Source organism: Tenrec ecaudatus, chromosome 8, assembly GCF_050624435.1.
Source record: "Tenrec ecaudatus isolate mTenEca1 chromosome 8, mTenEca1.hap1, whole genome shotgun sequence".
NCBI lineage: Eukaryota > Metazoa > Chordata > Mammalia > Afrosoricida > Tenrecidae > Tenrec > Tenrec ecaudatus.
The window spans coordinates 81,259,107-81,285,896 of record NC_134537.1 but is presented as its reverse complement, the minus strand read 5'-3'; the positions used below and the strand labels follow the sequence as shown (position 1 = coordinate 81,285,896).

At 44.0% G+C, this 26,790-nt stretch overlaps 1 protein-coding gene across 1 annotated transcript in view; it reads left to right on the top strand.

Moving 5' to 3' along the window:
* The first annotated feature begins 747 nt into the window (after nt 1-747).
* The window catches only part of MSRA (methionine sulfoxide reductase A), a 563,445-nt gene continuing 537,402 nt past the window's right edge, over nt 748-26,790 (top strand). Inside the window, exon 1 of the mRNA XM_075556441.1 lies at nt 748-984. Coding sequence (XP_075412556.1) covers nt 849-984 — 136 coding nt within the window. The 5' untranslated portion in view covers nt 748-848. The remainder of the gene's footprint in view (nt 985-26,790) is intronic.

Below are 26,790 nucleotides of genomic sequence, written 5' to 3'. Positions count from 1 at the left end.
AGTGTGAGAATGATGAGGACCAGGCAGTGGTTCCTTCTGCGGCCCACAGGGTCTGCATAGGGCCGCAGCGGGTCAGAAACAAGTGCATGGTACCTAACACAAACACCAGGAGCCCTGGTGGTGCACTGGTGAAATGCTCGCCTACTGTCAGGTTGATGGTTCCAATGTCTAATTCTCTTAGCTTTCCAGAGGAAGGCGTGGAGGCAGTCTGCTTCCTTAAACCATGGGTGGCTTCTATTTGGGGATACGGGGTCACTGTGATTTGGAATTGACACCAGGACATGGGGTTTGGTTTTTAAAAATTTTTGGTACACACCTAACATTGAATGCCTTGTCTTTTCCTTGCCTTTTGAGACACGTGATTCGTTTTCACTTTGACTAAATGCTAATTATTTTAGTAACTTATTACGGCTCCAATGGAAGCATACACATTCCACAGTTCCCAAGGAGATGGTGATTGTGCAGCGCTTTAATATGACATTCTTAACTCACGGGCGGGACAATCTTATTTTCTGAGTCTTCGTCCCTGGACTTAATAATTAGTACAGCTGCTCTTTGGCTGAGAACTTTGTCCTTAGCAGTGAGCCCCAAAGCTGGCTTGGTGCCACCATGACCATGCACCCTAAGGGAAAGGACAGGCCAACAGCAGGTCTTGCTTAGGTAACCTCTATTCCTGGGCGGTAACTTTGCACAATCGAGAGCGCTCGCGGCCAGACCCAGTGCACGCCGGTCGCGCGCTGCAGCCAGCAGCCGCCACCAAAACCCATCTCGGTTTCAGCAGGCAGCAGTTCCGCGCGAGCCGCGCCCGTGTGCCTCCCAGGCGGCGACCCCGGCCTAGCGCTCCGCCCATGCTCTCGGCCGCTCGGAGGGTTTGGCAGCTGTTCCGCAGCTTTGTTCCTGCGTCAACAATGAGCGACTCTGCATCGAAAGTGCTCAGCGCCGAGGAGGCCCTGCCCGGGCGGAAGGAGCCAATGCAAGTTGCGGGTAAGGATGAGAGCACGCGCGAAAGGCGAGGGCGGCGCTCCTGCGCAAGCGCACCAGCCCCGGCGGCGGGGGCTGCTCCCTCAGGTCGGGAGGAAGGCGGGAGCCGCCGAGGTCTGCTCCTGAACCTGGGGGTCCGCGCACGCGCGATGAGGCGCCCGCGCCGGAGGGAGAGAGCAGGCCGGGCCCGGTGCGTTTACACTTTGCCCAAAGTAAAACCAGACAGAAGACGCTGCAGGAATCTAGTGTGTTGATATAACCTGGGGCGGCTCCAAAGGTTGCATTGGAGAAGCACGGACCGATTTTCCCGCCCTTACTGCCGGTTGGGCGCCTCCATTGTGTACCGCTCCCCTTCCCGTCCCCCACTTTCTTTTCTCTTTTGCCCGGGGCGCAGTTTCTGCCCACTTGCTGCACAGCGGTGGTGCCGAGGGGACAGGCTTCGCAGGGAGGATCCAGAGGATGAAAAGGGCTGACGTTGTATCGCAGTTCCATGCTGGCGCTGCTGGAATGATCTGCAGCCGGTTAGCCTGGTTACCCTAGCCGGCCGAAAGGAACGTCGGGGTTCCTAGTTGGGGTGGACTAGTGTGGATCAGTGGTGCGAAGGTGACATTTCCGAGTAGGATTTCAAACTTTCCCCTGCCGTCCCCTCTCCCCCAGCCCCGCCCTGCCATCACTAATCCAGGCAATGCTTTCAGAAATCACACATATCTAGAAAAATAACAAAGTTCTTGCCCGCTGCCCACGAACTGATTTGGACAGTAGTTAAAGCGCTAAGCTGCCAAGGACAGGCCGGTGGTGGACCTGTAGCTCCTCCGCGGGGGAAGTTGGGCATTCTGCTTCTGTAAAGATTGTATACCTTGGGAGCTCTGTAGGGAAGTTTGCAAGACATGCTGAATGTTAGAGAAGCCTTAAAAAGCATACTCTCCATTTCGGTCGCAGACGCCTACCACAACACAGCTCTTGCCCATCCGAGCTCTGCCAACACAGCTCTGCCCATCTGCCCAACCACACTACCTGTGAGTAGGAGTACCTTATGAACAAGCCCCAAACCCACTGCCATTAAGTCGATTTGGATTTATAGTGACCCCATAGGAGAGAGGAAAAGCGCCTCATAGGGTTTCTGAGGCTGCTGTCTTTAAGGGAGCAGACAGCCTCGTCTTTCTCCCTTGGAGTGGCTGGTGGGCTCTAACTGCTAACCTTGTGGTTGGCAGCCCAACTGGTGACCCACTATTATACCTGGGTGTCAAAAAGACCATTTCAAGATCTGCCCTGAAGTACAGTGCAGTCGGAGAATATATACCCACAAGGAAGACCGGTTAATTATTCAGCTGTACATGCCAACTCTTAAATGCTTGCAAGCAGCTATCAACAGCATAATAATCAGGCCTCATTTTGGTGGGACAAAACTAAGGCTGTCTGCCCCTGTAAAATTTACAGCCTTGGAAATCCAATATAGGATTGTTATGATTCAGAATAGACTGTGGCATTAGGTAGGGTTCACCTATAGAGGCCGAGTGCCTCTGTCAAGTAAGTGTTGGATTGCTGACTGCAAAGTCGGTGGTTCAAACCCACCAGCCTGTCCTGAGAAAACCTCCATGTGAATCTGAACTGACTCAATGGCAGTGGATTTTTAAAATTTAATTCACCTGTAACAGCAGGAAGAATGAGAGTCAGGAACAGGAGGAGAATATGGAAGAAACGTGTGGCTAATTGCCTCCAGAACAATTGCCTCGATGCTGTGGGAGAGACCGTTGATGTCAGAATAGGGTAAGGAGAGTCGGAGGGTGGAGGCTTTCTGGCCCATGGCTTGGGTACAGCTGAGTGCCTTTGGGCAGGAAGCTGGCTTGCAGCATGGAGTGCCTTTTGAGCATCTGTCACTACGAAGAGAAGAGACAGGAAAGACCAAAATGATGTCAGAAGAGTATACAAAACTTGCTGTTGAACAATGAGTACCGAAGACAAAAGAAAGAAACGATGATGTCAACGAGCTGAATAGGACATTTCAAAGGGCAATTCAAGAAGACAAAGTAGAAGTCTTCAAAGACTTGGAATTAAGGATTCCAAAAAGAAGAACACAAAAGCTGAAAGAACTGAAGGGAAATAATCAAGCCTCTCCTTGAAATACTGAAGGACTCCACAGGCAAACTTTCCTACTGCTGTTCATGAGGTTTTCGGAAGTAGATAACCAAATTCTTCTTCCGAGTCTGTCTTAGTCTGGATGCTGTCACGAAGCCTGTCTACCATGGTTGACCCTATTGATACCTGAAATTCTGGTGACAGAGCTTCCAGCATCACATAAGCCACCACAGTGCAACAAACTGACCAACAGTTGGTGGTGTGTTTGTATTGCACTGTCGTGTTGGCAAAAGCAGTGAATGTACTATGCACTGCCAGATGGAGGAAAACCTGCTCCAGAATGTCCCTGAGAAGTGAGGGGGTGAGACTTTTCCTTACGTATTTGGGCATGACGTCAGGAGGGCTCAGCCCCTGGAGAAAGGATATTGTGCTTGGTTGGGGCAAAAGAGAGGAAGAACCTGAAGGAGTTGGCTTGACACAGCTGCAGCAATGGCTTCAATCACAGCCACATCGGTAAGATTGAGAAGACAGTATAGGATTGGGCAGTGCTCTTATTGTATCGAGGGTCACCTACACGGTGGGACCTTATAGTGACAGCAACATCTCGATTTTTACTTGCACCTTGATGCTCCCAAAAATGGTGTGACATATCCCAGATGCTTGTGATATTAGGAGACAAAGCCTGTCTATTTAGTGTGTTTTGCTTAGTGCTGTCACAGTTGTGCACTCTTACTAAATACTTTAGTGTTAGGGTATTCTTATTTATTTTTATCTGATATTTTTGCTTTTTTTTTTTTTGTATTCTTGAGGAAACTTCTGTTCAAGAATAAAACCAAAAAGTAAATGGACTGCTACCAAGGCAATTCAGACTTACAGCAACCTTACAGGACAAGGGAGAAATGCCCCTGGGGATTTCTGATACCATCTTGCTTTATGGGGTTAGAACACCTTTCTCCTGAGGATCAGGCTGGGGGTTTTGAACTGCTGACTTTTTAGTTAGCAACCCAACTTGTATCCATTATACCACCAGGGTGCCTCCTACCCAGTTATAAGCAGGTAGTACCACTAGCAAAGTGGTTGATTTGCACTTTACAAGATTGTAGGATTCAAACTCTTTAAAGTTTATTTTCTCCCAGTCTACCTAAGGCAGATCAAAACATGAATAGGCCTACTGTGGGTGGTTGGTTAAAACTAAACCTGGAGAAAAATAAAACCTGGACCCAACTGCCTCATTTGAAGCTGCTTGGGATGACATTGGCTTTGTCTTATGAGGGGATGGATGTTCCCACTTTATTGCAGTGCTTGAGTACAAAGAAATACTCTAAGGACTTTGCGCCTGAGGGAAAAGAGGAATTTATTTTTGTTGAAGGGAATTGGTGGGCAATTGCTAGAGGGACTTATGTGAAGCAATCTTTAAGACACCCAATGAATGACACAGTTGAAAGATCTAGACATATTGTTTCTTGGCCCAGTTCTCCCTAGGTGAATTTATGAACTGGGGATTTTAACAAAAAAATAAAGGTGTTTTGTTTTGTTTTAGATTAGACGTGCTAATTTAAAATAGGAAAATAAACATAGTTACATATACTGCTCTGTGAAAGAAGAGTAAAGAGAGAATCATCCTGTGGTAGTCACCTAATCTGGTGTCAGTTTAAGAATTAAGAGTGTAGGGGAGGAGTCTAGGCTGTCAATCTGGAGATAGCCAATGAGATTTCTGTGGGCATGGTCTTCTGCTGAGAATTCTGGGAAATCTGGGAATTCCTTCTTGGCGGCAGGAGACACACTCTGTCACTCCCGGGGTCACATTGCAGAAGACCAGCCACCTGGATGCAACCAGACTTTGGAAGCCAGAGAAGCCACAGAGAGACCCCTGCCAGCACTGAGATGTTTCCAATGACATTGGCTCTAAAGACTTCCCACCCACTGGCCTGTGATCTTCTGCATTCAGCATCATTGCATGTGTTTTGTGAGTCTCAAGAGGACTTTACAGATTGGGATCAGACATATGAGCTATTATCAGACTTATGGACTTGATCTGGACTGGGCTGGGATGTTTTCTCAATGTCCATTTGCTCTTGTATATAACTTTTTCTTATACACATACGTGTGTCCATGGATTTGTTTCTCTAGTCTACACAGACTAACACACATCCCTCCTAGTTAATAGAAGTAAAGTTTCATAGTTAATAAATGATATGATATTGTACACAAGGAGGCAGAATAATGAAACAGAATAGAAAGACCAGAAACTCTTAAATACATATAGGAATGGAGCACATGTAAAGGTAATATCTTAAATCAGTGAGGGAAAGGATGGAATATTCAATAAGCGGTATTGAGACTAGTGAATAGCCGTATAGAATAAAGCACAGTTGTAGCTTCACTTTAACTCCTTAGACCAGGATAAATTCTAAACAGAATATATGGTGATAACTCACACTGAGCACTTATTGAGCACTCACTGAGCCAGGTATTATAGTAATTACATTAACTAGTACACTTAATCCTCATAATGACCTTATGAGGTAATACTTATTACCCCCAATGTACACATGTGGAAAGGGAGGCCCAGAGAGGTTAGGTGACCTATCCAAGGCTACACAGCTAATAAGTGGTGGAGCCGGGATGTGAACTGAGGAGTCAGCTGTCTCTAGAGACTGTGATCACGATTCTACTTAGTTAAATGTAAAAAGTGAAATGAGCCAAGTCTGAGCAAGAGAGAATTCATTTATAAGCTTGGTGTGGGAAAAGCGTTGCTATCCATCATTTAACACTTCCAAGTGTGAAAGTATTGATACATTAGATTATATGAAGATGGCATCTCATATATGGCGCAAATCACAAAATCAATAGATAAATTGGGATAAATGTTTGCAGCTCACCTCTTCAGTAAATGACTGATTTCTCAAAGATATAAAAACTCCTAGGAATTCATGATAAAAACATTGACACCTGTTAGAGAAACAGAAAAAGGGCACGGGCAGGTTACAGAAAAGGAAGGACAATGGGCTCTTTACATCTATTTTAAAAGATGCTCTACTTCACTCATAGTAAGGGGAATGCAAATACCTTTTGTTCCCCCCTCCCACAGGTTGGCAAAAATCCAGAAGTTAGATGATAAACTCTTTTGGCAAATCCTTAAGCAAGAGTGTAAATTGGCTCAGCTTTTTATGGAAGGCAATTTGGCAATATCTATCAGAAAGTTAAATGCACATATCTTTTGACCCAGGAATTCAATTTCTGGGACTTCAATTTACAGCTATACTTACATGCAGGCCAACTGATGATTGTACCAGATTATTCGCTGAAGCTTTGTTTGCAATAGCAAAAGATTGGAAGCAACCCAAATGCCCGTGAATAGGGGCTAGTTAAAGAAATTGTAGTTCATCTTCACAGAAGAATATGCAGCTGTAGCAAAGAACGAGGAAAATATATATGAATGGATATGGAGAGGTTGCCAAGATGACAGTGTTGAGTGAAAAAAAAAAACACGGTTTGAAACTCAAAAATCTCAAGTCCATTGCCATTGAGTGGACTCTACTTATAGGACATCACAGAATTACCCCAAGGGCCCCCAGGGTGTAAATCTGTTGGCAGAAGCAGACTGCTACAGCTTTGTGGCTGATGGCTTCGAACAGTTGACCTTCTAAGGCTTCCCAGGCTGTAAGTTTTGAGGAAGCAGTTTGTCACATTGTTCTCCTGTGGAGTGGCTGGTGGGTTCGAGCCACTGATCTTTCAATTGGTGGCCACGTGTTTATCATGGCTCCCTAAGGAACAGTGACTCCCTAGAACAGTGGACACAATCTGCTAACTTTTGTGTGAATGACCCACTGCCACCATGTCGATTCCACCTCAGAGTGAGCCTACCCGGCAGAGGAGAGCTGCTGGACAGTGTTGCCAAACCTGCTACCTGTTTCCAAAAGCAAACTGCCCCGTTTCTCCCACAGAGCGGCTGGTGGATTCAAACCACTAACCTTTTGGTTAGTAGTCATATGCTTAACCACTTGGCCACCAGGGTTCCTTGTGTGAGCAGGGCTAGGAGAGTAGTTTTCATGAATAAAGGAACATTGAAAGGATAACTAAGAAACAAATAACAGGGGAGAAGCGTGTGCAATCAGATGACGAAGGATACCTACGTAGGAGAGTTTATGCTTTTTAAAAAAATACCATTTGATTCTTATAATGTGACTGCATTATTGAATTAAATAACCCAAATTGAATATGATCTCTTAGTCTAATTGACCACCTTTCTATCATCTTTTGTCATACCTATTTAAAGTTTGTGTGCTTTCTTAAAAATTCCCTCTCTTTTTCTTGTCAAGTAGGTTCTTGATTTCCACTTGCTTTTGCTTTTATAATCAAAATCTACATTTTGGTGTGATTTAAAAATCTAAATTTAGAGGGTGGAATTGGAATAAGTTAATCCAAGTCATTTTACATTTCATAAATATTCATTTTTTATTGAAGCATCAATTGTGGTGGCATCATTTATACAAAGAAGAGATCTTTGGGGACAAATTCCTTCCACCATTGTGTAGAAGGCATTATGTGTATTTCTTTTATTTTGACTGACATATATAGAGTTTTAAAAGAAAATGATAGAAAACATTTTTCCTTTTAGAGAATTTCCCCCAATGTGTGATTAATTTCCAAGTTCTAGGACACGGCACTGTTATATCTCCTCTTTGAATTCTGCCCAAAGCCCTTTGGTTATTTTATCCCTGTTCCAGAAGTTCTCAGTGTGTCTCTGAAGTACCTCTTCATAAAGCATCCCGGGCTCCACATCATGGGCTCACTGGAGCCAACCTTTACCCACCTCCCCATCCTTCTTTCCCACGGTGCCCGTGTGGACTCCCTCTTTTAGCCAAGGTACATTGCACTGCTCTGCCTTTTCAGTTGCTCACCCAATTATGCTCCAGTGGAATCCACGCCCTTCTCTGTTCTTGTACTAATTCATTAAATAGTTATTAAATGCCTGCTTAGGTAAGCCATAATATGTTAACTCATCTTCTCCACATATCCTTATTCTACCCGTTCCTTGAGTTCCCTTTCTCCCATAAACTCACCCCTTTTAGCTCTTGCCGTTTCTTCTCTACTGGACAATCACTTGCCACCATCCACTGCCACCAAGAGTTGATGTCAACTCCTAGGGACCCTAGAGGACAGGGTATAACTGCTCCTGTAAGTTTCTGAGACTACTACTCTTTGTGGAGTAGGAAGCCTCTTTTCTACCCCTTGGAGTAGGTGGTGGTTTCAAACTGCGGACCTTGTGGTTAGCAGCCCAGCGTGTAACCCACGACACCACCAGGGCTCCTGGAACAAATACTGAGGCACTGTTTTATGAACCTTTCTATCAGTGCCTTGCACTGCTACTGAAATGTTTCATTGCTAATTTACCAAATTGATGTCTTATTTCCCCAGTTTGACTGTGAGCTCCTTGAAGGGCCCATATTTGGCCAAGTTCACTCCTTATTTTACCCTCTAGTTCGTGGCCCTTTACAAAGGACCCTGCTCACACCAGGCCCTCAGTAATGATTTGTTGATGTCATGCCGAGTTTGGTTAATGTAAGTAGGCTTACAATAAAGATTTGTTGAATGACTATAAAGTATGTTGCATTTTGAGCTCTTTGTAAGGCATGGGCCCCTCTGAGCAGTGTCATATATAATAGACATACACATATGTTGTAGTACATATTACGGTACATTCACATATATACCCCCTGCCATTAAGTGAATTCTGAATCATACTGATCCTATAGGATAAAATAGAACTGTCCTAAAGGGTTTCAATCGGAGGTAAGTCTTCACAGGGCAGCTTGCCACGTCTTTCTCCCGTAGTGCACTTTGACCCACCAGCTTTGTGGTTAGCAGCCCAACTGTCCACCCACAATGCCACCAGAGCACATGATCCATTTTCTATAAATGGAGGATGTGTGTCTGGAAGAAATAGGTAGGAATTTGGGGGCTTTGGCTTGCCATTGTTTGGGTGTTTCATTGCTGCCTTTTCCTGTCTCATCAGAGTTTCTGTAGCCAAACAGAAAGGTCGAAGGAAAAGAAGCGGACCTCGCTTAAAGAATCGGGCGTCGCTCCACCCTGTTACACGGCGACCATCTTTTTACTTCCCACTTTCTTTCTCCTTCCTGCAGCCCACTGAGTCAGACCAGGCTTGGCTGTGCAGAACTGAGTTATTACCATGCTCCCCCAAAGTTTAAGCGTGTCACATTTTTATGGAGCTGTGGGCTAGCCATTGTACAGCAATTCTATCATGGCAATTCAACCTACCTCCCTACCAAATTTCCACTAAAATCTGGTAAGAGTCTGGGTGTGTCTGACAGCGGCCTTATCTTTGAATCAGTCAGTTGGCATTTGGTGCTCTGCTCTCTTCAGCCTCTGGCTCTACTCTTTCTGCCCTCCTACTAGGGCAGCAGTTCTCAACCTGTGGGTCGCAACCCCCCGGGGTGTGTGTCAAACAACCCTTTCACAGTGGTCACCTAAGACCGGATGACACATATTTCCAATGGTGTTAGGAACCAAGACACGGCTCCTCTATCTGTCTCCAGGCAGGTCTGCTCACATGCAGATACGCCCACAAAGGAGTACCCGGAGTGAAGAAAGTTACCCGTGCTACTATGCTTCAAGACAACATTTCATTAGAAATCAATATTTCATAGTATATGACTACATATTGTTTTGTGATGAATCATATGATTTAATTATGTTACAGTTGTAACAATGAAAATGCATCCTGCACATCGGATATTTACAGTACGATTCATAAAAGTAGCCAAATTACTGTGATGAAATAGCAACAAAAGTAATTTTATGGTTGGGGGTCACCACAACATGAGGAACTGTATGAAAGGGTCATGGCACTAGGAAGGTTGAGAAGCACTGTTCTAGGGCGTGACTTGGTACTTCTGTGGTTTCAACCACCTCTCTCTGGATGGTCCCTGATGCCATCATGTGAAAGTTTGAGCTTTCCATTTCCAAGGACTTATAGGATGTGTAGGCCCCTGTGTGGTGGAAATGGTTTGTTCACAGCTGCTAACCAAAAGGCTGGCTGTTCAAACTTGAGGTATCCAGCCCCACATCCGGATGGGTTCTAAGGGGCTGTTGTGTCATTGAGGGATTCATTCATGAGACGAGATAAGGCATGTAAGGGCTCACCTTTCCCATGGAGACGAACCAGAATGAGGCAGTACCTTATTCTCTCACAGCCTTATATAATCTCGGGCATGCAAGCCACGGTAAGCACTTATGTAACAGGAAGGGGTTGTATGAGAGGCATATATGTAACACGAGGGGGACAAGCTAGGAGGAGTACACACGCAAGAGGAAACGGAGGTGCTAGAGGCATACATGTGACAGGAAGGGACGTAAGTAACAAGATGGGAGGTCTAGAGCTAAGGCTGCAGGCCAACCTTGGTTGTCTCTGAGCTGGCTTGATCTTCGGAGTCTTTGAGCTCTTCCCTAGGGGAATAATCTATGATCCTTATTAGAAGGGAGTGGGCCCGAAGTAGGGCTAGATGGTCTGACTGCTTTTGATAGCAAATAATGTTAGGCAGATAGTCTTCAAGCAGTTGACCTTCAAGTGTATCTAGTAAGTGACCATGTGTCTGCAAGCACCTTGAAGTTGGCATTGTCACCGGGGGACATCGTGGGGAATAATTTTTTCTTAGAAAAACGTGACTGGAGTGCATCTCCAACGCATGAGCGTGAAGGTCTCCCTCCACGGGAGTCCCAGGCTCCCAGGCCCCCTAACGTATGAGTGTAGATACTTGGCAAGCATACACTCTCTTCCCTGTTCAGTTTCCCACACAAACCCACTGCATGGTCTGTGGAAGAGCAACCTGCCTGTCTGCTTCATTGAGCACACCTGTCATGATGAGTTAGAACCAGCACCGGGGCAATGGGTTGGGTTTGATTTAGTCACAGTCTGAAGGGGCTTCAGTTCATGGAAAAATTCCATTTTCTTTCCATTTCATTTCCCCACAAACCTTCTGAAGCCCTTTTGTATGCGCTGCTGTAACCCCACACCCCATCAACTCAATTCTAAAACAAATGCACCCATTTGTCTTCTTTCAAAGGAGTGGCTACACAGTTTCATTTTGATTTCTGCCAGTGTTGCTACTGTACTCTCAACCCCCCAATATCAGTCACACTCACCTTTGATTTTTATCTTTGTTTGTTTCGCCTACCCCTTCTGATGTATTGTCTCGATTCTTCATGGTCTTTTTTGGTATCCTCCCTGATGTCGCTGCCTTTATGTTCCCTGTCCAGTCTATCCTGAGCACCACGATCACACTTGAATTTCTTCATATGGCTGCTTAGGGAACAGCGATGCCCTGTGGTCTGTGCGATCACACTGCCCTTCCTGGGGCGAGAGCCTTCAGTGCCCCAGCTATCTAGCTGCACTCAGGACGTGTGACCCTGCCTCTTGGCTCCAGCTCCTAAGCAGGGAAAAGCAACAACAATAATAGCAAACACCAAACACACCTGTGACTGTCAAACGGATACTGGTTCACGGAGATGGAACTGTGTTCCATGGTTTTTTGGTGTGTTTTTTTTCTTCGTCCCATATTTTTCATAAATAATCACTAGGCCAGCCTCTTGGTGGATCCAAAATCAATTAGTAGAGCCAATCGCATTAACTATTTGTACCACCCAGGGACTCCTCCTTCCTTAGGAAAAACCAAACAAACAAACACAACCAAGCTCATGGCCATTGAGTCAAGGCCAGCTCTATAGGACACAGAAGAACTGCCCCTGTGGGTTTCCGAGACTGAAACGCTTGATGGAATTAGAAAGCCTCATCTTTCTCCTGAGGATCAGCTTGTGGTTTGGAACTGCTGACTTTGCAGTTAGCAGCCCGATGTGTAGCTACGTCACTGCCACTAGGGCTCCCTCCTTCCTTACAGCCTATCAAAATCTTAGGGGATCTTTTAAGGCTGTACTTAGCTTCTGCAACTTCAATGTAGCCTTTTGAGACCATGTCGCCTTAGATTGCTTTTAGAGTTGGCGCTGGAACTATGGCCTTGGGGGCCATTTGCACTTACATTCCAGTTGAATTGCTTGTCTCCAGTCGCCGTTTCTCAGTGCTCAGGGCTTGCTATTTCCTTCTTCTGTGTTTCCTGGTCTCCTGGGCAGGTTCCAGTACCTTGCTGGCACAGCCAGAGCTCTCAGGTGATGGCTGCTATGTTGCTTAGACTTCTGGGTAACGTGGTTGTCCTTGGCTCTCCTGTCAGAACGCTCTTCCCATTAGGTGAGCTATTTGACTCCTTTGAGCCATCATGCCGAATGCTTGATGCTCCCTTGACACTACCATCTCTTTGGGGTCAGCTGTGACCTCTTCTGTGAAATATGACATAAGGCTACTTATGTCCTCCATAAAGACAGGCATGCTTCCTTTAATATCTCTGTAGGACTTTTGGTATCGTTTTGTGTGAGTATCTACAGTATTCCTCAGCAGGGTATATTTCTGATCCACCAGCTTGTTGTATAAGTATATTTGATTTGCATTACAATACAGCAAAGAATGGTTCTAGCGAAACTGGAAGAAATGCAGAGTGACAGTATGTTTCAATGAATATATTATCATTACATTAAAAAAGAGAGAGAGAGAGAGAGAGAGAGAAAATTTAGGAACATAGAATGTCTTCCCAGAGCACCTATATTAAATGAATCCTTTTGAAAATGTTACCATGGTAAGGTAATATTCATGTTGAATTTTCCTTTCTATATTATTTACATTTTACCTCTTTGTCAGCATAAAAATAATTAATTTGTATCTTAATTCTAAGTAAATTGCTATTTGTTTAGGTCAAATACGAAGTGAAAAATTAAAAATCATTGTCCAATTGAGGCCAACTGAAATATCTGATCTTTTAACAGATCATACTCAGATGACAAGAGTCATAAAAATAAAAGTCTTGGAGAGAGTTCATAGTTCTGCAGCGGGAAAAAATGAAATCTGAAATAAAAACTGGAATGTACACTAGTTAGCAGATGAACAGGATCCCATGTTTATTAAGAGTTTGCCCAATGGAGTAGCCAGCTGTCTACAGAGCTCCGGAGAAAACACTGCATTGCCGAAAACCCCCATTTCCTTCTCTCTCCTTAGAGCTACGTCATCTAGCAGCCAGTCCTCTGCAGCAACTCAGGCCAGTCCCTGGGGTTTCTGGCCAGCCACTTAGCATTCCCCCCACACGGAGCCACGGAGCCACGCACTGGCACTGGCCTGCAGAAGCGCTGCGCAGAGCTCCGCACTCCCTCCAGCCGGGCTGCAGCGGCCTGATAACCGGCTAAGCCAAGCTGGGTCTCTCCCTGCACCTGATGCAGGTTGCTGGGAAACCGCAGGCCAGGAGGAGTAGAAACTTCAGCAGACTGAATGTAAAAGAGGCTGCAGGAGCCTGCATTTCAGATCTTTCTAAAAAAGAAACACACACACATTTCTTCTTTAGCGTGTTCATACTAAAAAGCTCCGTAGATTTGTATGTGGACGAAAGGATAATTATTTTCTGGTGGAAGTTAGGAGCTGCTTGCTGCCGTGGCTTTGGGGAAATCCACACCCGATTTAAAGAACAGATGTGCAGATAGGTCGGAATTCCAGGTGCAAGTTGGGATGGTGGTGGGATTTAAGCCGTAAGTTGGCAATTATTTTTCCAGAATTTTCTGTATGCATTTCCTTTATTATGTGTAGCATGATTGATAAAGTTGATAAACATTTAAATGCAGTCTTTCTGTTGTTTACTCTTTATGGTTTGTGATAATCATTTCCTTTGTAAGAACCAATACTGGACTAGTCCCAAGGAGTTGGAGATTAACGATGTCCCACATGTCCCACTCTTCCAAGATGCTACTCTGCTCCACTCTCCTCCACTTCTCCCCTGAGTTTACTCCCCCATGTCCCTGGATTCAGTGATTTGCTAATTTGTGACATTTTGAGGAAATGTCTCACAGGTGGTGGGTGGTGTTAAGTTCAAAAGCTTAGGGTCCAGCAGAGGCAAGCCAGATGCAGAGTCCAGAACCAGCAGCCGAAAATGACCAAACGCCACACCGGGTCTTCTTGCTTCTACCAAAGCTCAGACAGGAAAATGGAGGTGAGGCTTTCCAGGTAAGGCGATGTGTGTAAAAGGTATGGTGGCACCATTGTATAGCCAAGAGAAACAAAGGGTGTGGTCTGGAACACCCTACTACAATGGGGTCTTAAGGATGTCATCAAGGAAACACCAAGAGTGTGGTGGCTTCATTCACCCAGTACTAAAGGGGAGTCTTAAAGATGGCCTCCAGGGTGGAAGGCTGTAGTTTGGCCCACACCGTCCATCAAGATCAGGTCTCAGTCCCACCCATGCCTGTCCATCAGCGTAGCAGAGAATGCCCTTCTCATTACACAGGTGTCTAAAGTGTAGAACCATAATGTGTCATATACGGAACCATGACCGGAAGGGCCATAGCTTATGATCCTTTAACACTAATCATGAAGAAACCAATAGACTCTGACATTGGGCTCTAGTTTCTCTTCTCACCATGTCGCCCAGTCTCTGCTCAGATGGCACCTCTTTGCTTCAGGGTCTTTATCGTTTAAGTCTTAGATTTTATTGGTGCTTTACTCAAAGTTTTATCTCTGAGCTTTGAGTAATTTTTATCCTCTAAAGTCACCATGCTCAAAACCAAGAGAACATTCTTCAGCACCTTTGTACATATTCATAAAATCATATGCAAACATGCTATTTATTTTGGTGTTTCATAAAAAATGGGTCAGAAAAATTGTCCGCATTTTGCTTTCCTTCCAGTACATCACAGTAAAACTCCCAAGGCAACCGATCAATCTAGAATGTGCTCCTTTTTAATGGTTGCATGAGATTCTATGGTGTACATGATATTCTACGGCGCATATGTACTACATTTTGTTGAAGCAAACTCCGGGAGTTTGGATCACAATGGGAAATGGGGGAGTGTAGATTCTGTGCTGATACATACACAGGGGGTTTGGTGATGGGTATGAAAATAAGACGCTCAGATAGATAGATGCCAGCACCTTATCCCAGTTTACGCCCATTGAATGCTCCAGTATGTTTGGAGATTGATTTCTGAAAACAGCTCAACAGTCAGGCTTCATTATGGTATTATTTGCTCTGGTACTTAAGCATCATTTGCACATGAAGTCATGATCTAGTCATGTCTGATCGACTGGACTACAAAGTGTTAACATCTTTACTATAAACCAGGGTTTGGCCTGTAGGGAAAATTTGGTCTACTGGGTCACTTTCTCTGTGTGTTTTTTGTTAAATTATGGTATTTTTAAAATTCTGAGATAATTATAATTCACATAGAGTTGTAAGAAATTGTGACAGAGATCTGGTGCACCCATTACCCAGTTTCCCCCTTATATTTAAATTCATATCCCTTACGAGTTGATTTTGTTTAAGATGTGAGGATTATATTGAAGTTTGTTTCCCCCCCACCTGTGACTAATTAGCACATGAAGGTGATTAGCTATTAAGAAAATAAAAGCGAAAACTGCAACCAGATGTCACTAGCAATCTATCAGAATGTCTAAGAAATAGTGTCAATAAGCAATGTGGTAAGACGTACAATGGAATATTATTTAGTCATGAGGAGGTGAAATTCTGATCTAGGTTATATTATGCATTGTTAGAAGGGTCCTTGGTGGTGTTGTCAGGTGAACAAGGTTGGTGGTTCAAGTCTAGCACTACTCCTCAGGAGGATGATGAGCCAGCCTATTTGCTCCCGTAGGAATTCATTGTCTTAGAAACCCTATGTAAGGTCACTGTGTGTTTGACTTGCCGGGATGGCAGTGGGTGTAAATGGCGATCATATTATCTGGTGTGCTCCTTACCCCACTGAGTTGCTTGTACACCTTTGTCCAAAATCAGTTGAGACTGTTGGTGTGGGTCTTTTATGGGTTCTTCATTCTTTTAAGGAGTCCTGGTGGTGTCGTAGCTACGTGTTGGGCTGCGATCCACATGGCCAGCAGTTCAAAACTACCAGCAGCTCTGTGGAAGAAAGACCAGGTTTTCTATTCTTCTAAGCAGTTACTGTCTCAGAAACCCACAGGGGTTCCCTATGAGTCAATATTAACTCGATGGCTGTGAGTTTGAGTTTTTATTCTTTTACCTTGACCTGCCCACCTACCCCTTTGCCAATACCACTATCTTGATGACTGTAGTTACATAGTTTCATGTAATTGTATAAAATTAAAAACTCACTGCCATTGAGTCAATGATGACTCATAGTGACCCCCTGTGGGTTTCTGAGACTATAACTGTTTACAGGAGTAGAAAGCCCAGTCTTTCTCCCATAGAGTTACTGGTGGTTTTGAACTGGAGACCATGAGGATCGCAAACCAATGTATAACCACTACACCACCAGGGCTTCTAAGTAGTTAATATAGTATGCTTTAATCCTGGGTAGAGTGATTCTTCTTATTTGATTCTTTGTTTTTAAAGGTTGTTTTAAATATCCTCTTTTCATTTTTATGAGAGTCCCTTTCCTATAAGTTTCAGAATAAACTCATCTATGTCTTTAAAAATCTTGCTGGAATTTTGATAGAAATTGCCTTAAATTTACAGATCAATTTAAGGAGAATTAACAATTTTACAGCATGTCTTCTCATTTATTTAGGTGTTTTTTGGTAGAATTGTATATATTTTTAGTGCATAGTTTTGTACCTGTTTGTTAAGTTCATATACCTAAATACTTTGTTTTCTCTGGTGTGATTGTAAAGGGGGTTGTGTTTGTGATTTCTGTTTCCACATGTTCACGTTTATTGCCGTTTATAGAAATAGGATTTGGTTTTGTAGATTCATCAGACCTTGTGAACTTCCTGGTTTTGAGTTGTAGGAGTTTTGTATTTTTTCTAATTCTTTGACATCCCCCACCCCCCTATCCCCAGCTAAACAGCAGGGTTGTCCATCAATAGAGTTTAGTTTCTTCCTTTCTAGCATGCATGCCTTTTATTCCCTTTGCCCTCTTTATCACAGTGTCTGGGACATCCACGACTATGTTAGATTACAGCGAGAGAGTAGACCTCCTTGCCTTGTTCCTGACAATAGAAGAAAAGTATTTAGTTTTTTACCATTAAGTATAATGTTACCTGTAGGTATTATGATTAATGGTAAAAGCAGGTGTTTTCATTGAGTTGAGGTAGTTATCTTCTATTCCTCACTGGCTGAGAGTTTTTAAATCATGAATGAATGGTTTCACCTGTTTTGGAGGTAAAACCCAAACTCACTGCCATTGAGTGGATGGCAGATGCTGACTCATAGAGACCCTACAGGACAAGGCAGAACTGCCCTGCGGGGTTCCGAGACTGGACCGCTTTACGGTAGTAGAAAGCTCTGTCTTTCTCCCTATCGGAGCACAGGGACACGTACTTGTTTATTATCAATGGCTACTTTCATACTAATTGAGTAGTTGTGAAGTCGTGTGACCCTTGCCACTTAAAATCTTCTCGGTTAGGCCTTTTCTAGATGAGATTTGCTGACTCGGATGGTTTCACGAGGATCATTGTTTTGTTTATTTTTGTCCTTCCTCAGAGTTCTTCCTATCTCCTGTTATCATAACATGGTTGCAAACTCTTAATCTCTCCACATGCGCACTTCACCTGCCCTGGGGCTTCAGTCCTTGACTGGTGCCAGCTTCAAAAGAGATCGTGCAGCTGAATGGAGGAGGCTCTCCCTGCTTCTACTGTTAGCGGTCTGCATTCCTCTCAGCAGTAGCTATTTGGGTCCAGTCACTCTGATGACTCCTGTAACTCCTTCCCTTGACTGTCAGGTCAAACACACTGCTGGCCTTTCACCTACTTCATGACCTGGACCTTCATTTCGTGTCCCGATTCTCTTTTACTAGAGTAGGCACTGCTGTGTTTTACTGTGTTTTCACGATGGAAAGATCAATGCCCTTAGTGGTCTCTAAAGGGCCCCGCGGAATGTTGCACCCTAAGCTTTATGGCTCTTTACACTGCTGTTGCATATTTGTTGTGTTTTGTTTTTCTCAGGGAGTTTTACCGCTTGTTTGTTCTGGCTGGAAATTAGGAGCTGGTAACCGCGGCCACTCCCTTAGGTGAACACTGTGTGCTCCCTTGGTAGAAAAGTAGATTCTGGGCTTATTGGTCATGAAGGGACAGTCATAGGATAGTCTATATCGCTACATAAACATTTTGTTCTAATTTGCTCTCCTCTTGCTACAATAGGTATTGTGAAGCTGCAAATATATAAATAAGCCCTCACAAATGTATAATGTATAGAGAAAACATTAAAAAATTTCTTACTTTTATTGGGGCTCTTACATAAAAATGTTTGTTTTTTAAACAATACTCTCATTTCCTCTCTTTGCCAAGTTCTTACCAAGTTGTCCCCTTTCTCCATCAGTGATGTCTTTCTTCATTACTCCTCAATCCAGCTGACTCCTCCCCAGTGACTTTCTGTACAGCTCACCTGGCATGCCACCATATTCTTTTACGACATCATGTGTTGCTGTCCTCTTATTGTTTAACTTTATAATAGATATTTAACTTTCATGGATGCATATTTTTTCTTGATAATGACATTATAAGTTTTGTGAAGGCTTATTTACATATTTGTATCTCCACAATGCCTATGCTTATTCATGTTACACAATAATTATTAAAAGAAGAAAAGAATATTTGAGTTTATGCTTTGTGTGATTAGTATGTTTGGAAATTGTATGTTCAATAAAATCCTCTTAGTAGGGTATAGTTCAATACATATTAATATTAATGAATCTCAATAAATGGATGCTAAGTTTTAACTTACCTTCCAGCACAAACTATCTCTCTTTAGAACTTGATTATGGCTACTTGTGTAAGGCCAATGGTGGATTTCCCACGGATTATTAGAGGAAAGCTGAGTGAGCTCTCAGCTTCTACATTATGATTTGCATTTAATATTTATGGGGAGAAGCCTCTCTACAAATATGTAACATATTGGAGAGTGAGGGAATAGTTCCCAGTGTGACAGAAGAAAAATATCTTGAAAAGATCTGCAGTTATCTGCTGCTTCCCCAAGGTTGTGTTTACATAAAAAGACATTGTTTTATGTTCTAGAAGCAAGGGATGATTTTATGATTTAACAAGTTCCACAAAGAACTTTGTAAGGTTATCAGAGCCAGTATCACTACTCCAGAGATCACAAAGCAATATTCAGCGCTGGAGTTCTTGAAGTTGCTGCTTTCTTTTAGTGTCATTCCTGTTTCCCTCCCGAGGGTACCACTTTCCTCCCTCGACTTAACGCAAAGATATGGAAACTCATTTGTGCTGCTGTGGATGATGCTGGGAAATGAATGCCTGTTTATCATCTTTCTCGGCAGGACCTATCATGACCATAGGTAGGTGTTGGCTGCCTCCGTGAAATTAGGCAGCATTCAGAAATGTTCTCCCCAGTGAGGGACAAGTTGGCTTGGTGAAAAGCTGCGGTCCTTCATGGCTGGAAAATCAGAGCCTGCACTTTACTTCCTATGCTTACTAGCTGCATGGCCTTGAACAAGCTTACTTGTTTTCTCATTTGTCAGCAGACACACAAGTGCAGTGACACCTGCCTCATGAGTGTCTCTGGGAAGAGAGGAGATGCTGGTAAATGCACAGAGCATTTGATTTGCGGTGTGATGTGTCTGATGGGGAGTGTAGGGGGCGGAGGGGGTATTAGAACACACACCCAAGGGAGAAACCAAAACCATGGGCCCATCAGTGACCTGAACGATATGTCCTACCCTGGACCAGCCTTCCTGTTGCAAAATTTGGCCAGGGAATCCTCCTCTTGGGCAGGAACATCTATTATTTGTTAAACCATACGCCACTCGCCTCTTCTGCAAAGAGTCTCTCCAATGACCTTTGGTGGATGGCAGGGTGTGTGCACTTACTCAGGTCCCCTCTTCCTCTGCTTCGCGGAAGATGGCATCCTTCTGATTGGTCCACTCAGGCTTGGCTGACAGAAGAGGTCAAGCAGAAGCTGGGTGAGTCTCTATTGCCCTTCCAAACAGTGCTGGCTGCAGTCATTGGTACCCAGTTAGAAGTGTGTCTCAGGGGTGGCCGGTATGGCTTGAAATGGACGCCTCTGGCTGTTTCTAGGAGCCATCCCAATTTCCATCGCCACGGTGGGAGAGCATTCAGCGTTTAGACTAAAATTTTAGTCTCGAGAGCCCCGTCCTGACCCTAGAGCTTTCTTCTTCTGCCCAGCCCACCCTCCACTCTCTCCTGCTCCCAGTCCCCAAGGTGATCACCACACTCTAACACCTTGCAGGTAAGGTCAGACCTCTCAACCACCCCCTACTAGTCAGGCACTATTTCCTTGTAAAGTTTCTAGACATTAGGGACTATTTTCCACTTATGTGACCCATTAAAATGGAAGAAAAGTTACTTGAAGTAGCAGAAGGGCCAAGGTGATGGGGAGAGAGGCACGGGTCCAGCTCAGGACCCCCCTCCCCTACCCAGTAGAAGGGGCACCTTGGTTGTGTACTGATTACATATTGGCCGGCAAAACACAAAAGTAGGCAGTTCAAACCCCCAGCCACTCAATGGGAGAGACAGCTCCCGGACGGAGTCAGTCTCAGAAATCCATAGGGGGCGGCGCTCCTTCAGGCTCACTATGCATCAGAATCGACTCTGTGGCAGCAAGTTTGTTTTGGTTTTCAATTTTTCCCATGGAAATATATCATTGGGGCCCTGAGGCAGAATTTTGGTTGTTGGGTTGGGTTCCTTACCAAGCACAGTGATGCAAACTACTGAAGATGGGTGTCAGGTATTCGGACAGGGACACGGTTCACACAAGGCCATGTTTGCCATGATGTGGTCCCTGTCTAGGGTGGTTTCGAGCATTGTTTTCTAGTTCAGTGACTTCCTCCAAATTGTTTCCACAGAGCCGTGACAATACATGTGGCATTAGAAGGGAGAGTGGGGCCCAGGGTGGAGTGCTGTAGAAGAGCAGAGCTCCGTGTGTGTGTGTGTGTGTGTGTGTGTGCACGGTGTGTGCGCGCGGTGTGTGTGCGCGCGCGTGCAATACATACCAAGAGGTTTCCAAAAGTTTGTAGATTCTTTTTTTCACCTTTCAATCATTTTATTGGGGGCTCATACAACTCTTATCACAATCCATCCATCCATCCATCCATCCATCCATCCATCCATCCATCCATTGTGTCAAGCACATTTGTAAATTCATCATTCTCAAAACATTTGCTTTCTACTTGAGCTCTTGGGGTTTGTGGATTTTTTTCAAAATAAATTTATTGGGGGCTCGTACAATTCTTATCACAATCTATCCATCCATCCATCCATTGTGTCAAGAACATTTGTACATTTTTTGCCATCATCATTCTCAAAACGTTTTCTTTCTACTTGAGCTCTTGATATCAGCTCCTCATTTCCCCCCCTCCTTTCCCCTCCCCTCTCCCTCATGAACCCTTGATAATTTATAAATTATTATTTTGTCATATCTTACACTGTCCAACGTCTCCCTTCACCCACTTTTCTGTTGTCCGTCCCCCAGGGAGGAGGTTATATGAAGATCCCCCTTTCTACCCCACCTTCCCTCCACCCTCCAGGTATCGCCACTCTCACCACTGGTCCTGAGGGATCATCTACATGCTCTGGTCTAGCCAGATTTGTAAGGTAGAATTGGGATAATGGTAGTGGGGGGAGGAAGCATTTAAGAAGTAGAGGAAAGTTGTATGTTTCATCATTGCTACCCTGCACCCTGACTGACTAGTCTTTTCCCCATAACCCTTCTGTAAAGGGATGTCCAATTGCCTACAGATGGGCTTTGGGTCTCCACCCAGCACTCCTCCTCATTTACAATGATATGATTTTTTGTTCTTTGATGTCTGATATCTGATCCCTTCGACACCTCGTGATCACACAGGCTGGTGTGCTTCTTCCATGTGGGCTTTGTTGCTTCTGAGCTAGATGACTGCTTGTTTATCTTCAAGCCTTTAAGACCCCAGATGCTATATCTTTTGATAGCCGGGAACCATCAGCTTTCTTCACCACATTTGTTTATGCACACATTTGTCTTCATGATCATATCGGGCAGGTGGGCACTCACTTATATGATTCTTTTGTTCTTTGATGCCTGATACCTGGTCCCTTTTGCACCTCGTGGTCACACAGGCTGGAGTGCTTCTTCCATGTGGGCTTTGATACTTCTGAGCTAGATGGCTGCTTGTTTACCTGCAAGCCTTTAAGACCAGATGCTATATCTTTTGATAGCCGGGCAACATCAGCTTTCTTCACCACATTTGCTTATGCACCCATTTGTCTTCAGCAATTGTGTCAGGAAGGTGAGCATCATGGAATACCAGTTTAATAGAACAAAGTGTTATTGCATTGAGTAAGTACTTGAGTGGAGGCCGAATGTCCATCTGCTGCCTTAATACTAAAACTATAAATATACGTACATAGATCTATTTCTCCACCATCCTATATAAATATATTTTCATATGTGTATGTCTGTATTTAGACCTCTATAAATACCCTTTGCCTCCTAGTTCTTTGCTCTATTTCCTTTTGCTTTCCTCTTGTCCACTATCATACTCAACCTTCATTTGGGTTTCAGTAATTTCTCTCTGTTACATTGCCCTTGCTGAATCCCTACCAAGCCTCTCACACCCTCCTTGCCATTAATTTTGGATCAATTGTTGCTCTCTTGTCCCTGGGTTGGTCAACACTACCTCCTTACCCCCACTTTCCCCTCTCCCATGTCCCCCTGGAACCATTGGTCCTGTTGTTTTCTCCTCCAGACTGTTCATCCACCCTATCTTATCTAGATAGATCTGCAGAGATAATAATAGAGTTTGTGGATTCTTATCATACTCCTTTGCTATTTGTCTTCTTTTATTTTCAATGATCTGGTTCTTCTCCTGGGCAATGGGTATATTAGAAGAACTGCCATCCTACTTGCCTACCTGGCTTCTCTGATTTTTTTTATTTTTAGATTTCTTATAATTTATATAATAATGGATCTCTGACAATCTTATTTGGACACTAACAGTGTTTCGTGGGCTTGGGCTTATGGAAGCTTCTTATTTTTCCTTTTAGGAATGAACAGGTATTGTCATTGGTCTCATTCCCCCATCTCCAAAACAAAACTAACTACCATGCAGTTGAATCTGACTCATAGTCACTGTATAGGACAGGGCACAATGGGCAGAATGGCCCCTGTAGGTTTCTGAGACTGTAACTCTTTAGGGGAGTAGAAAGCCTCATTTTTCTCCTGCTCCATCCGCAGATATGTGTTAATCTTTACCATTGGGCCTTTAGGGGCACACTGTGATCCTGAGAACAACAGAATGGAACACCCGTCGTGCACTTGGTCGCTGTTCTGCTTGAGCCCATCTGGCAGCCACGGTATTGATCCATTTCATTGAGGGTCTTCTTCCTTTTTGCTGCCCCTGAACTTAAACAAGCATAATGTCCTTTTCCAGGGTCTAGTATCTCTTGATAACATGTCCAAATATGTGGGACAGCATTTCACTGTCCTGGATTCTAAGGAGCATTCAGCTTTAAATCAGTAGTGCAAAATTGATAAGGAGCCCTGGTGCTATAGCGGCTTATGCACAGCATAGGGTTACTTACTGCAAGGTCAGCAGTTCAAACCTATCAGCTACTCTGAGGGGGGAGATGAAGCTTTCTGCTTCTGTGAAGATTTCCAGCCTTGGAGACCCAAAGGGGCAGTTCTACTCTGCCCTTTAGGATTGCCATAGTCAGAACTGACTTGGTGGCAGTGGGTGAGGATAATTTATATGTTAAGACATAGCTCAGGTCATTGTAGTCGCTGTTGTTTCTAAATTTTCACTTCTTTGCTTAATTCTTTGGAACGTTTCAGGTGTATGTCAAACCAATTTCTATCAAGCACAGGTAGCATAAATATTTAAGCACATACTATTCACATCTATCATCTCTATGTTTAATCTAGAACACAAAGGTGATGTGGGAATCACATAATTACTGGGTCCCAATAGGGATATGCTAACTTAAAAAAAAACAACCAAGGAATGAGAAGTGAGTCCAAAGAAGATATCTTCTTACTTTTGCAACTTGCAACTTCCTGTTCTTGTCCCCTCCTCTTCCCTGGTAGCCCTCCCCCTTTCTCCTTTCTCCTCCTCCTTCTCTATTTCCCCTCCATTCCCTCTTTCTCTGCTCAGGCAGTTTGCTATTGAGTGTAATTTACCATGTTGGGGATGACTGGAAGCTGAAATATGGAAGTCTGTATGTTTGGATCATTTCATACAAGCATTGTGTGATGTGTGACAGAGAGGAAGGTGGGTGCTGTAGGCCCACCTGGGACTTGTCTGCCTAGCACCTTTGCCTAGGAACTGCTTCAGCACCCTTCACAGAGAGTCATTTGTGACTCTCTCCCTGACCACTGCTCATTACAGCTGGGGTGGCAGCTCCCTATCTCTGGGCTGGGTCTCCCTCCCAGGACTTCTGTGCCTCTTCTCTAAAGGTGGAAGCTATTAACTGTAAGCTGGCAGCACCTATATATTTGGCCTATAGGAGCAGGCCTAATTTTAGAAGGAGAAGATGGGATTTCATGTGGGAGGTAGAAATGAGGGTCTGCACTCAAGCCCCTCATCCTGTTTGAGTCTGAGCTCTAACTGCATGCCTGTCCTTCCTTACAGTTCAAACAAAACAAACACAAATGTTTTATGATGAATCAAGTGAAAGTTTATAGAGCAAATGCTCAGTTTTGCATTCAAAAATTCATACACATCTTCTTTCAATGGATGCGTTGCAATCCATGTACAGTAACTGGGTTTCTTATTTCCATGCCTCCTTCTTCCCTAACCTGCTACACATTGTCTTTGGGTAAATGCTGCCCTTTTGAGCTGACCTGGTTGGTTATTTTATCACAAAGATAGACTCAGTTCCACACCTGAAGGACGACTAAGGGCCATAGTCTTAGGGGTCCCACTTCTCTGTTTTCCAACCGGTAAGCCTGGTCGCTTTTTATGATTTTGAGTTTTGATCCAAAAATTTCCCCCACTTTATCCAGGGCCTTCTAATAGGACCCCTTTTTAGAGCAGTTGACAGTGATAGGTGGGCACTATCTAGTTTTTCTGGTCTCTTTTGTGGAGATTGATATTTGTGTGTTCCATTAGAACATTTTATTGTCCAACATGCCCTTGACTTCCTTGAACAGAGAGTGAGTTATCTATCTCTCCTGTCTTTCCTTTAAGCCAGTTCAACTTGGATTTTTTTCCTTTGTGCCAAACTAGGAGAGGTATCATCTTTACTCCTAAGCCTGGAGTTTCCTGATAAGGAATCTTTAATGGAAAATAAGTGATCATAAGTATAGTTGTGGACATTAGTATATACATATTTCTATAGCTGCATTTAAATACATACACAGGGGATTTCAAAAAATTCATGGAAATTTTCCATGAACTTTTAATTCTATTTTCCCCCCACAAACTTGTTGAAGTTCCTGCATAGGGCATATAATGGGCATAGGTAAGCAACTTATTAGACATAACCAAACTCCTAATGATTTGGGGTTTGAAGGCTCAGGTGACAGCTGGGTGAATTGGCATAACATAGTTTGTAAAGATAATGTTCTATATCCTAGTTTGGTGAGTTGAACGTGGCTCCTTAAAAGTTTGTGAGTGACTAAGATACTGCTATAGTCTCCTTTTGTCTAGAGGGAAGCAAGCCGGAGACTCAAGGGAGCAATTATTGTCCTCTAACCTTAGAGTAGAAGAACTAGATGATGCCTGGCTACCACTACCAGTAGCTCTGACCAGGAGCACTATAACAGAGCCCACTTAGAATGGGATTAAAGTGTAAAACAGGATTCAAATTCAGAAAAAAGACCAGACTTCTGAATGGATAGAGAGTACAGAGACCCTCTATATTATTCCAGTAAGACAGCCCTTCTTTAGCCTGGAACTGAAGCCATGGCCTACCTTTCAATCAAGTAATAAATTGGTCTATAACATAAACAACAATACCTGGAAGAAATATACTTTTCAGGACGACGATACAAGACCGAATGGAAGCATTTGCCCAGAAGCAAAGATGAAAAGGGCAGGGGAACAGGATGCTGGCCATGAGCCATGTGTGGTGAATTGGGACAAGTGCTGACACCTTGCATGGGGAACTCCCAAAGTCACGAAACAATTTGTGTATGAGTTGTTGATTGCGACATGAATTTACTCTGTGAAGTTTCACCTAAAACTCACTGCTATCAAGTTGATGCCGGCTCATAGTGACTTTATAGGACAGGATAGAATTGCCCTTGTGAGTTTCCAAGACTAACTGTTTGCAGGAGTTGAAAGTCTCATCTTTCAGCATGGAGTGGCTGGTGGTATTGAACTGCTCACCTTTGGTATGGCAGCCCAACATGCAACCACTCTAACATGTAAGCCACTGGGGCTCCTAAAGCATAGTAAAATGTTGGGTGGTGGGGGCGGGGGAGAAAGAAAGAAAAAGGAAACAAGTGGGAATCATCCATTTTAAACCCATGTTCTCTAGCTAGATTTTCAAAAGAGTCCTATGTGGAAGACCAGACTAGATGACTAGAGTTTTCTTTTGTCCAAGTTCATATGACTGTGTACAAAGGGCCAGGAGGGGAGTCCCCAGAGAGTTCCACATATGACATGCCTGTGGGCGGCAGACTTGCTTTTCCACAGTCCTGTCCACAGATTTTGAGCATTTCCTTCCGGACGCTCAGTTCATACATAGTTAGCTTGCAGTAACCAGGG